The sequence below is a fragment of the Aythya ferina genome, assembly GCF_964211825.1.
Source record: "Aythya ferina genome assembly, chromosome: 17".
Lineage (NCBI taxonomy): Eukaryota > Metazoa > Chordata > Aves > Anseriformes > Anatidae > Aythya > Aythya ferina.
In genome coordinates, this window is record NC_140316.1 from 734445 (window position 1) to 747331 (window position 12887).

General features: G+C 45.9%; 1 protein-coding gene and 1 long non-coding RNA gene across 2 annotated transcripts in view; both read left to right on the top strand.

Moving 5' to 3' along the window:
- The first annotated feature begins 5477 nt into the window (after nt 1–5477).
- Nucleotides 5478–6146, top strand: LOC311446248. The gene is made up of 2 exons (XR_014698816.1): nt 5478–5558; nt 5846–6146. It is a non-coding gene; the product is annotated as an uncharacterized lncRNA (long non-coding RNA).
- Nucleotides 6147–6739: 593 nt separating this feature from the next.
- The window catches only part of AACS (acetoacetyl-CoA synthetase), a 56688-nt gene continuing 50540 nt past the window's right edge, over nt 6740–12887 (top strand). The window contains exons 1-2 of the mRNA XM_084539200.1: nt 6740–7018; nt 10384–10487. Of these exons, the coding sequence (XP_084395326.1) occupies nt 6901–7018; nt 10384–10487 (222 nt within the window). The 5' untranslated portion in view covers nt 6740–6900. The remainder of the gene's footprint in view (nt 7019–10383; nt 10488–12887) is intronic.

The following is a 12887-nucleotide window of genomic DNA, read 5'->3' on the forward strand; positions in this document are numbered from 1 at the left end:
CCTTCCCTGTATCCCCTTCCCCCCCCCCAAAAAAAAAAATCCCTTAAGCAATTAACCCCCAGAAATCCCTATCGTAATCTTTTTATCCATCTCCTCTTGCAGCCTCCAAGCAAGGGAGGCCATCCTGCCCCGCCATCCTGCTTACCCCAGGACATAATCACAGTGCCCCATATGTTGGCTTTGAGAAGGGTCTGGCTCTGCTTCTGGAGGCAGATAAAGTCTGGCCTTGCCTCCTCCAGGAGCCCTGTGCTGCAGCGCCCTGACCAGCTTGGTGCCGTCCCTTGCACTGGGTGCAGTGCCTCGATATCCTCCCTGTACCATGCAGCCGTGCTGCTCCAGCTGTGGTCTCACAAGTGCCAAACCAAGGGGCAGGATCCCTTCCCATGACCTTCTGGCTGTGCTCTTGCTAAAGCAGCCCAGAATGCTGTTGGCCTCACTGCAAGGGCACGTTGCTGACTCATGATCAACGTCTTAGCCCACCCAGTCCTCTCCTCCCAAAGATCCTATCTGTCTGGGCTCTTGGGACTTGTCACAATCTCCAGAGTACAGTGAGCTGCCTTTCCAATTTGGATATCACTCTCCAAGGACACTCCCATGTGCAGTCCCCAAAAAACAAAGGGAATATTATAGGCCTAATGCCAAAAAAATGACATCTTGTCTTTTCAATACTTTTAACTTCAGATCAGGGGGTTCTGGATGACTCTTGTGTCCTTCACTCTCGAGACACTTTTACTCAGATGTAATGCTGAAAGCACTTAAATGCGTGACTCCCTCTTCTGTCAGGTTTTATGATGATCCTCCTTGAGTAACCAGACCAACAAAAGACCAGCTGGCAAGTATAGATTAGACAACCAACGTTATCTGCTCCTTTCGGGTAGTGAAACCAGGATGTTAGCAGAGTGAAGTATCCCCTTGAGTTACAAAAGTATTTTGTTGGCTTTGTGGCACATTTTGATTCATTGTTAATTGACAGGAGCCAGACTTAGACAAAATAGGAACAAAATGATAGCAATAAAAAAATAAATAATAATAATAAAAAAGATCTTTAGTGTTATATATGGAGTGGTAATTTGTGTTGAGAAAATGGTTGATATTAATACAGAAGGGGGAGATTTAGGAATGTGGCCATGGGGGTTGGAAAACCCCGTGATTGAGGTAACATTAGACTCTTAACAACGAGGCCATCAGGAATATAAAAGAGTTTAGAGGGAACAAAGAAGGGTGGTTCAGGAGACTCCATGCAGTCTGGGGTTTCTTGTTCTCCAGCTGGTTCTCTTGTTCTCCAGCTGTTAAGGCATGGATGTTTCTGTGTGTTTGCTGTTGTTGTTACATTCAAAGTTGTTTGACTAATGAAAAGTTGTTTTGAAAAGAACTGCTGTGGAGAGAAGGGTATAAGAGGGGAGCCTACCCTCAAGATAAAGAAAAGGCAACATGAAGTTACATCAATAAAGAAGCAGGAAAAAGAAGTGAAGAGGAACAGGCTGGCAGAATGGAGACCAGGACGGGAGCAGGCACATTGATTGCCTAACAAAGACAGGTTCGGCCAAACTCAGCAAACCACTCAGAGAAGCTCGTACAGAAAGTCGCTGGAAATAGGTGCATTGGAGCTGGAGAGAAGGTTGAGCTGAGAGAAGCGGACCTGTGCACACAACTGCCTCTCGCTGGTAAACAGTTGTGCATTATGGGGAATCATATGTCCTTAGGAACAAAGACTGTCCTGGTAACCTTACAGCTTATTCTCCTTATTAACAACTGGACAGTTTATGAGCCTGAAATATGGGACCAAACTGAGGTCAAGGTGTGTGACTCTGCAACTAAAAACGACAAGGTTGCAGTGGGATTGCTCAGCACCTGGCGAGCAATCTCTAAGGCCTTAAAGAGCCGTGTGGGACCACAGTCAGAAACGTGTGGTTTGCCAGACAGTGAGGGAGCTGCAGGCTCCTTTACTGATCCAACTGCTATGCCATCAGCCCCTCTGCTGCTACAGCCATCGAAGGCTTTTGCTGTTATGCCCCCTTCTGACCTGGACGTGCCTTTTGACCCAGGCCTCTTGGCCTTCACAAGGAGATGGACATGTTTTTCTTCAGTCTGGGAAGAATGGGATACATAAGGCCCAAAGAATGGAAAATGGAGACTGTTAAGTTATGGAACTTAAAGGACTGTTTGTTACCTATCCTGATTGTATGTATGTATAGGCATACTCGGGTTATTATGTAAAGCAATGTTCTGTACACATGTATTTAGAATGTTTGATGTTCGTGTGTGCATGTTGGTGGAGCGTACACTCCCCGCACATCCAGCACTGTTTACTTGCCTTTTATACCTTTTATAGCTTTTATACCTTTTAGAAATATTTGTTTTATAAATATTACAAAATTCAGATTGACTTGAGACCTCATTTATAACATTTAGGGTTGAAATGTAGATTCTGCAGCAAGCTGGGGCAGAAAATGTTTGCTAAATTGACCAACAGTAAATTGAAGGCATGGGGGAATCCTGACACTGCGATGCTCCACAGGGCAGATCTCTGCTGCCCCCTGCCCCTTCCTGGGGAGTTGCCACAGAGTTAGGGTACACCCTGTGGCTCTTCCAGTTGCTGGGTTAACTCCATGTACATGTATCTCTCCTTGATACTGCACCCAGTGTTCTTGGTGCTTCAACCTCATAGCTGAGCCTAAGTGTGATTACCAAGCAGTTGCGAAGACATCTAGAATATAGATTTCTTGATTATTGCCTTTATCCTGCTTTTAGTCTGGCCAAAACACTTATTTTCACATTTAGTAGAATGCCCTGGACCTTTTAACATTTATTTATAATTGCCCCTGAAAGGGTTGGCTCAGATCCAGGAAGGTACTTAGGCTCTTAATTGATTTCGGTAGGATATAGATTCTTTATATATTTATAAAGGGTACTTTCATTCTCTTTTAAGATAGTCCCCAAATTGCAGATCTGTTAACACTCGTGTATATTCTGACATCTATCTCCTACTCTTCCAAAATGAGTAGGTAACTGATGACAGGTATTTGTGAGGTTCTTACAAGGTCTCTGGTTATCTGCCCTCAGTGTCATGCTCTGCCTTGACTCGTAGCACAAGATGTCCACTTCGGGGGTGTTTCTTGCATGTAAAGAACCTTGTGTTACACAACCACACCTGTAACGTAATGTTGTTTTTGGTGCCAGTTATAATTCTTCTATTTGCTTCCAGTTGGCATGGCCTTCTCTGGATCCTCTTGCGCTATTTTTGGTCCAACAAGTTTTGTTTCTGAGAATCTGGGACAGTTCCTATTTGTCTGCATGAGTTTTCATTGTGGGTTCCCCCTCATAAACACTTCCGAAAAGCTTTTGTTGTTTCTTTCCATCCACTCTTCACAGAGGCATGGAGGTCTATTTTAGTGGTTACCTTTGGAAGCCTGTGCTCATGGTTGTCCTTCATAGAAGGTCAGGATCATTTTGGAGTCTTCCCTGGTATGTAATTGATTTCCTGACCCGTCTCAATGAGCCTATTTCAGATAAATTCACCTCACCATATCCACAGCTCTTATGAAATTATGCAGTATTTCACCTTTCTCTTGTTTAAATAAATGAAATCATGTCTGCTCAAAGAATACATTGCATCATGAAATGAAATATTGATCTCATTTTTCTTTAACCACATTGAACTTTTTATTAGGACAACTGTGAGGCTTCTAGAAAGATCCTCTCCTGAGGGTCTCACTACACAAAAGAATCATGAAAATACTTCCGTGTTTTCCTGATCTGGAGATTGTGTAAATTGTCTTCTTCAGATATAGAGATTTGACAACATTCTGAAATGGTTTGGGAATAAATTGAGATGTCAAAGTTTTGTCACATCATAGAGTTTTCTCTTTTTAAGAAATAAATTGTTATAGCCTTTAAGAAATACAAGTGGTGTTGTGGTGAACAAATCCTTAACCTCAATGACCTTTACTTTTCCATCTTTACTTCATCTCAAAGCCTCAATTTGCCATAACTGATCACTTTATGACCTCTTGTCTTCTTGGGCCTTTTTTATTAATGCTTTGATGTTATCTCTGTGAGTCTTTTCTTGATTTTTTTTTTATTTTTTAATTATTATTATTCTGTCCTCTCTGCAAATACTTTTGATTTTGATTCTGGTTACTTGTACTTCTGACACCATTCGGAGGCTGCAGAGATCAAGGATGCCAAGTGAACCAAAAGTTTCTCACTCTTCTACAGACGTATTAACAAGCTGGTAGCTGTTCTGAATAAGGGGGTTTGTAAAACTTTCTGACATCTTCAGATTTCCTAATGCAGGTGTGGGCTCATCCTGAGAACACAGGATAGTTTGCCATGAGGTATTATTACAAAACTGTTAACACACAGTGATTTTATCACTTGCTTTAATTTCATAGATTGACTGCAGTTTAGTTACCTTAGAGACCACAAATGAGGTAGTACTGTCATCATCATCACTGCTAATCATTTCTGAAATGTCTTTTGAATTCCTTAATCTGAATGTCCTTAATCTAGCGTAGAGCAGAAAATGGGATTTAATTTATAACCTATTATTACTATTATTAGATATAAAGTGAAGATTTAAAAGATTTGAAAATGGTGAATTCCAGTTAATCTTATTCAGGCTACTTTCCCCTAGCTACTCTAATCTTGTCTCCAAGCTATTTTTAGTAGTCACTGCTTTCCTCCTAATGCCCATCTTCTTGTGAAAGGCTTGTTTCATTTTCCTTCCCTTTTCTTCCCATTTTTCTAGTCACTCTTGAAAGAAGAAAAACCAAGTTGGATAAGGAAAAGGTGGACTGGTGGCAAGGAACATAGGGGCACAAATGATTCTACATAAAGACAGAGCAGTAAAACTGCTGTTCATGAAGCAAGAGGGCTGCTGAGCTTTCCTAAAATGCAAATTTTATCACAAAATTCCCAGTGTGCCTATGTCTCCTTGACCGGAAATTGGGTCAGTCTGTTTTAAAATACATCTTTTCCATCTCAGGGAGGGGTATTTTGGGGTCCCTTCTAAAGTGATTTAGCTCCACGTTTTCTTTTTAGATGCACAGGTTACTTTGGGTGGGGAAAGCCGCTGTTTTGCTGTCACTTGTTGAGCTTAAAACGAGTAAAATCGGTACCCCCAAGTGCGTGCCTGGCTCTTCTCAGCACTGAGGGAAACCACGCAGGTACACCCCCCCATACACTCGCCCGCCGAACAGAGGCTGAGAGCTCCCCTCCGATTTGGCGCACCTCCTTCTGATCCGGCACCTCATTGGCCATCCGAGAAGAGGGCTTGTCAAACGCCTGCGCCGATTGGCTACCCCTAGTGTCAGCTCTTCGGCGCACAGCTTAGCCGTGAGGAGAGCGGGCTCTGGGCTGATGTGGGGCCAGGCGCGCGGCAGCCAATCACCGCCGATGGCGTCGCACCGCGCGGGATCCGTCCGCAGCGCGGAGCCGCCTGAGGGGCGTTGGCAGGCGGGAGAGGGCGGTGGGGGGTGGGCGGTTGGCGGGCTACGCTCTGAGCTGCCCGTCAGCGCCTCTGCCTCGGCCGTGAGTGGGTTGGCCAGGTGTTCGGGGTAGGTGTGACTCCCAGAGAGCCCTGGAGGGCAGGGGGGCAAAAACCCAGAAGGGCGTTGAGGGGTCTTGAGGGGTCTCTGGGGGGTGCTGAGGAGTGCTGAGGGCGCTTCTGGTGGCCCTGGACTTCTGGCCGTAGGCTGCAGAAGGAAGTGCCCCCCCAGCCACAGGGCTATCCCAGGCCCCACGCATGTCAGTTGGCACTTCTGTGGCCCCACAGGTGCTTCTGCAACTATACAGGCAAAAAAATTTAAAGTTTTTTTTTTTTTTTTTTTTTTTTTTCCCACAGGCATGCTCACGGATGGAGCAGGCTGTTTTCAGCACCTCAGGTCTTGGCTCTCCAGATCCAGTTGAAACAGGGACGTATCCAGGGCCTGGGCACTGCGATGAGCAGCCCAAGAGCCTCACTGGCTACAAGTCTTGCGCTGCTGGTGGCCTTGCTGAGTGCTGCCGGGGCTGAGGGGCACAGCAGTAGGCACCATGTCCTGATCCCACCTGCAGCCTCTCCAGGCCCAGCAGGGAGTTAAGAAATGCGCTTCATGGGAGGTTCTTCTCGAGGAAAATAAAGATTGGGAAGAGTGGTCAAATCATGTTGCTATGGCTCTCAAATTTAATTAATTTCAAATTTAATAAAGTAGTAGCACAAAAACCTAAGTGATGTTTACAGCAAGTGCAGTTCCATCTACTATGTGTATCATACCTTTGTATTGACAGCATACGTCCATACAATTTACCATCAATTTCATATTTCTCAAGGCTTTTAAGAATCACAAAGGAAATTGTGACCTTGAAAGATGGTTACATAAAGAGCATGTATATGCTCCGTGATTTCCACGGTAGGTATTGCACTGCCCCGCTACTTGGCCGTAGTGGGCTGTTTCAACACATGACCGCCAACAAGAGCAGGGCCCGAGGTTTGACAGAAACCCGGCTCCAGTGCCAGGTGCTGTGGGAGGGAGCATTGTGAAACCCCAGGGAAACGGAGGCTGTGGAGAAACATGCTTCTTGCTTCACTATTGGGTCAAAGACCCTTTTCAGGAAGGATTTCTCCAACGCTCTGTTGGAGAAATCATAATGAGAATTAAAAAACAGCGGGCGAGGTGTCCATGACCCCCGGGGGCCGCCCGCCCCTCCCCTCAGCGGGCGGGGCGCTGCCCGAACTCCTTTCTCTCCGCGGAAGGTTACGAGGAAGGGCGGTACTACGCCCACCTAAAGGCCGCGGCGGGGGCCGGGGGCACACAGTGTGGTTGGGGCCGGCGTTGGGTGTGGGTGGGTGAGCGCGGCCCTGTGGAAGGTGGCCTCGGTTGCTCGGCTGTCCTTCTGCGCTCACTCTCAGCCGCCGCCATGTCGTGGGAGACCGAGATCATGGAGTCGCAGGTGATGTGGGAGCCCGACACCAAGCGCAACACGCACATGGACCGGTTCCGCGCCGCCGTGGCCAGCAGCTGCGGGCTCCGCCTGGGTGAGCGGCGGGCGGGCGGCTGGGTGGGCAGCCCCTGGCCGGGATCCGCTTCCCCGGAATCCCCCCGGGTCGGAGGGAGCGCCCCGAGCGGCCCAGGCTGCGGGCGCGATGCTCTGCGGTGCCCCGCGACGAGACCTCGGGCGCCGCATCCCGGAGGTGGGAGCTGATAAAGAAGGCAAACAGCCTTATCTGCTGCTGGCCGGCGGCCCGACAGGAGCTGTCAGCACCTGCGGTGTGAGCACCTGTGCTCGGAGAGGGCCTCGTGGGGCTCCCCCAAGAGCGGCCGTGTGGGGTGAGCGAGGGTTTGGGGGCTGCGCTCACCGTGAGTCTTCACGTGGAGCTTTGAGAGCTGAAGTGTGAGAGCTCACCGCTGGTTGTGGAGGGGGTGTCTTGATTTGACTCCCGTGAACATCCTGGGGAGCGGAGCACGGTGAGGTCATGGGAGTGGAGGTTTCCTTCTGCATGTCTGTTCGAGCTCTTTGACTTAAAGCTCTGCTTCATGCTCTTCCAGCAATAACTGTGGATAGGCGTTTGGTCCTCTGGCTTAAGTTAGTAATCTGACGGCTTTGAATTTAGCCCTGCTTTGAGTAGGGGGGTTAGGCTCACAGGGGGGTCTCCCAGCCTGAATTGCTCGGTGCTCTTCATTTTCAGTGATCACAGGCAGGAGCTGCGTATCAGGAGGTGCTGGTTTTGTGGGCTCACACAGAAGCACGATCGTGTTGGGGTCAAGCTCTCCAGTTCTCACAAGCTTGCTTTATGCTGCCTGTTCTACCTGAGCACTTGCTCACCAAGCTGCTTGGGGAGCCTTTAGGTAATCATCTATCTGCTGGGGGATGAGCATGGAGGAAGCAGTTGTGGCAAGTGGCCTGACTTTGTGTGTGTCTGGTATTAATGTCTGTGACATAAGCAGAGATGTTCTGGAGTAGTGGCAATGTGTCTGGTGCTGCGGCAGTTCATGTCTGAAAAGCCATTTCTTGAGTTGCACTGTCACAACAGGTAGTCAGATGATGATCCAATGCAGGTTCAGATAAGCTGCATGCACTTAAAGCTGAAACAACTAGGATTCTTTCCTTCACTCTATTTTGATGTGGCTATCAATTCAAAATGGATTCGTGTGCGTATAAGAACTTCTGTCAACTTCCATTAGATCTGAGCCGATGTTTGCTGGTTTGTGTGCTATTCAGCAGCTAAGAATGGGTTCTTTATGTAACACTAAGATGTGGACTTTGGAGAGCTAAGGGCAATATAACCCTTTCAACAGCATGGCTTCATCCAAGCCTGAAAATGTAGCAACGAGATGCAGTGCTTGATTACTGAATAACAGGTCTGTGCCCTGAAGGACTTGGATGCTGAAGCTCTCTTGGGGACAGAATGTATAGATGACATAGAACAAGCTGTTCGTGTAAGAAACCACATCAGAGGTGGCTGTAGCTTGTAGCACTTAAAGTTTGGAGCATGCTTTATAATTTCCTTTTGAAGGAGAAGATGAGACATTAGTTTCTTTTGGCAAAGTTTGTCCCCAGCTCATGTGCGATGCATAGAATAATGAAGAGTAACTTGGGTGGAGTGTTTAAAAAAAAAAAAAACAACAACAAAAAACAAACAGGATGTAAGGAGGCTGAGATGGAGGCAATAAGTATGTAAAAACTGAGTTCTGGAGAAGTTTTTGCTTCCATGTCAAGTCTGAACTGCAATGTCAATTTCTGGGGAGAAATCTGACATTGATGGAAAAAAATGAGTGGAATAAGGTGTAGAAGGGACAGACTGGGTAGGGGAACAGCAGTAGTGACTGAGTGTCAATAATGGCACAGGGATGGTCTGAATGTTTAAAAAAAAAAAAAAGCTGGAAGTGTGCTTGTGGGAAGGAGACAAAGATGACTTTTTGTCAAGCAGTTGGGTGTATAACAGGATGACAAAGCCCAAGATATAGTTGGAGAAAATGATGCTTTCAGCTAAACCGGCTGAAGTCAAATAAAACCATTGGAAGAGCAGGGAACTGTTACTACTGCTACTACTGTCACCGGTGGCAGATACTTGTAGTTAATTTGGCAGTTGGCACAACTTCAGGCAGCATGGACATGACATTTGCAAGCCATTTAAGATGGTAATGAGGAATCTGCCTTAGTTATTTATACCTTTCAGCACCTGCAGTGCTTCACAGACAGAATTTCAGTGTTTTGGATACTGATTCTGAATCTCAGCTTGAATTGTGTTTTTTTTGGGGGGGGGGTATGCATTCTTCAGGTTACTTCATCTGTCTGTCATGTAAAACTTAAACTACTTGTTGCACTGCTTTTAATGCACTTCATGGTTATAACATGTAGCTAGTAAACATCTTGTTTTGTCTCACATGAGATATGTTACTTTAGTATGAAAGATTAGATCTCTCAGACCCCTTATTTGTTGAGGAATACTGCTTTCTTGCTTTGTAATAGTGCTGTTAGTGTATCTAATCTGACACCTGTGGTCTCTTCTGGATGAGAACCGTGCAGCAAACATTGCTTGCTGGGGAGACCAGTTTCTCCTGCTGTATGGAGCCACCACATTGATGTCAGGACACGGAACAGAGGTGTCAGTGAGCAGGACTCTGTCCTACTGCCCTCACTGAAGGCAGTAGATATAGCACTGAGCTCTTAGGAAAAGTTCCTGCCTCTTTGGTGGCAAGTGGCTTGTGAAGCAGTTGGGTGAAATGATGCCATCTGTTCAAAGTGTCCAAGCAGGCTTCCTGTTGATGCTGTAGTCACTTGCCTTGAGCACTGCACTGGGCTTTGTAGCAAGGATCTGGTAGCAAGGGGGCTGTGGGGGTGCCTCTGAGCAGAGCCCAGCAGCTGCCCCACGCCAGGCACGGGCTCCAAAGGGACCCAACGCTGTGCAGAGCCAAGCTGTGAGTGATGCTGGGGAGAGCATGGGGAGGGGAGCAGCCCCAGTTCCCTGCTCCCATGAGCTCCTCGGTGGGAGGAGGTAGAGGAGGATGGATGCAGGGGGGAAGGTGGTTTTAGTTTGCTTTTAGCTTCTTGTTGCTCTCATCTGTTATCAGCAATATATCACATTAATTTACCTATGTTGAATCTGTTTTGCCTGTGGCGGTAACTAGTGGTGATCTCCCTGTTCCTATCTTGACACTTGAGCCCTTTTCCATTGTATTTTTTCATCTTGCTCTTTTGAGGAGGGGGAGTGAGAAAGGTGGTTGTAGTGGAGGTTAGCTGCCTATCAGAGTGAAGCTACCACAAATGGAAGTGACTAACCCCATCTTACCTTACTAATTTTTAGCCACAATTTTTCTTGGTCCAGGGCATCTCTAACTGTAGTTTGTCTATGTTCCTGTAATTCTCTGCATAACACTAACAGATATCTATTACTTTTAGCCAACTACAATGATTTATACCAATGGTCGGTGGAATCCTTCTCAGACTTCTGGGCGGAATTCTGGAAGTACAGTAACATCGTGTGTTCTCGCCTGTACGATGAGGTGAGTTGCTGTTACTGTAACCCATCAAGTATAACACAAAAGGGTGGTTAGCTCATCTTACAGTTCATCTTCTGAACTGTTGCTTGAATTTACTGAATGAACGCTTTTGCTGGAAATACGAAAAATCCATTGAGTGTGTAGCCCTGAACTTCCTTGTGCAGTAGAATGTCTTGTTGCTGATAAATTTTACTACAGTGAAATCCTGAATTTTAATAAAACTTCACAACAATTCCCACACAACTTTACTGTAGTTTCCTTGTTCATGTGCCTTCAAATACCATAGAAGTCCTGGCTGATTGAGGAGTCTACCACTATACTGCCTTCAGCTTTAGGATTATGCTGATAGCATATCAGCATAATGCTGATATGCACCCAAGCTCACGCATGTATTCCCTGAGTCAGCTTACCTGTAACACACCTGTACCCCACCAGTTTTGCGAAACTGGTTCTGCAGTCAGATGTTGGCTTGAAATATCTCTGAGGGAATAGTAGTGGTTGAACACAGTCACAGATGGAATACCAGACCTTGCCACAGTCTTGCTGTGAGACAAAAGTGACTTCCTCCTGCAAATGGAAGATGAAGCTGGAATCCTGGTACAGTCCTTGCATAGGATATCAACAGCCTGCAGTTCATCTGAGGAAGGCAAAAGGATTTACTCATCTCTTCAAAAGCTTGATGCAGAAGAACCTCCCTGGACTTGGTCGAGAAGGGACTGGACTTGGTTCTTAAGCCCTGGAGGCTATCTGTTCTGAAAACGTGGAGTGCTAGCAGTTCTACAGAGGAAACTGGTAAGATTCTTTGCCTCTTCCTGTCATGCAAGCTTTTGTCCTGCATGATGTGATAGACTAGGTAGTTCTTCTCAGAACTGCATGTTCAGGTGTCTTCATGTAATCTGGTCCTTAGAGTGAATTTGGCAAGAATCTAAAAATTAGTGGTGTTTGAAGTGTAGCCTAAAGATGGTAAGCATTCTCCTAGTCCTTTTAGTGACTTTTCTGTAAACAGTAGTTCAAAATCTAGCCAGGCTGCATTTGAGATGCTTTCTTGCCCCATCTTCCTTCAATCCATATTCTGTGCTGTTAGCAAGGCTATTTTTTTCTTCTACAGATTTGGACGTGACTGTAAATTATCCAGAGCAAGCAGTAGCTCGGAGGAACTATTTTTCTGCCTTTGTACTGAGCAAACTAAACAGTAATGCTTATTCGCTTGCCTTACAGGATTGGCATTTCTGGAAGTCTGGCCCTCCAGACACCACCAATGGCTGACAAACTGGAATGGAAAGTGGAACAGATGGTAGTAGCTGAAAAGTGAATGTTTCCTAAGAATGAGAAGCAAGAAGACTGATGCCCAGTAATGCTTTAACTAGATTATTTGTGGAATTGCACACACAGTGGCCTGGAAGATCATAAGAAGGGCCTTGCTGTGGTGTGGAATCTTGAAACAGGGAGAGGCGAAGTCGTCATAGACCGGCACTACAGACAAATGCACTTGGCTCAATGTACATGGAACTTAGTGAATGTCTGTGCATTTCCTTCATTATGAGCATAGAAGACTCTGCTTCAAGGCTCAAAGCTAGAGTCAGACCTTGAAGCGACTTGCTGTTAATCCTGGCTATTGATCCATTTCTGGTGGATATCAGAAGGAAATGCTGGTCACAGTAACTGAGCTGTCCTGTGGTAGCAAAAAGCTGAGAAGTGTAATTAGTTGTACTACTTGATCCCTGCTGCTCAGTGGAAGTTAGCATTTTTCTTTGAGGAGAATAAAGGTTTTTTATGAATCAAAATTGATTCTTCTTAGCAGGTGAAACATTCTCTACTTTCACAAGTCATTCTTGGAATAACAGTAAAACTTTGTATATGTAATACAGGCAGCCAGTGTCTTATTTAAACTTGGTAAAGGTGTTAATTTCCATGTCACCTTTGAAAACAAAGGTACTTGTACCAAACAAAGCCATCCTGGCATGACAGCACTGGCATTATGTCAAGTTGCAAGTAGCTGTTGATTTTAAGTGAGAAATAGTCTAAACTTGCATGTTTTTATCCCTGTGAGAAGCACTTGCCAGCTATCATTCCTGTGGAGGGGCTGTGGTGAGCATTCTAATCATATCTGCTCTGAAGCTTTCATGAGATACGCTGTTTCGCTCTTCAGGTCATACAGAGCATGGCATGTACCACAGTAGAAGGCAAGGATTGTTTTTTGTGGTGATGTTCAACTTTATTCTCAGAGGTGTAGCCTATGTTTAGGGTAAACATAATCTATGGTATGATAAAGTACAGTAATAGCCCAACAAGCAAACCACTTCTGGGAGGGAGAATGCAGTAGAGGCGTTGGCAGAGGATATTGCTAATACAGTATTTGCTCTGGAGGTCAGGGAAGTAGTCCCTGAATAGCTGCTGCGAAGA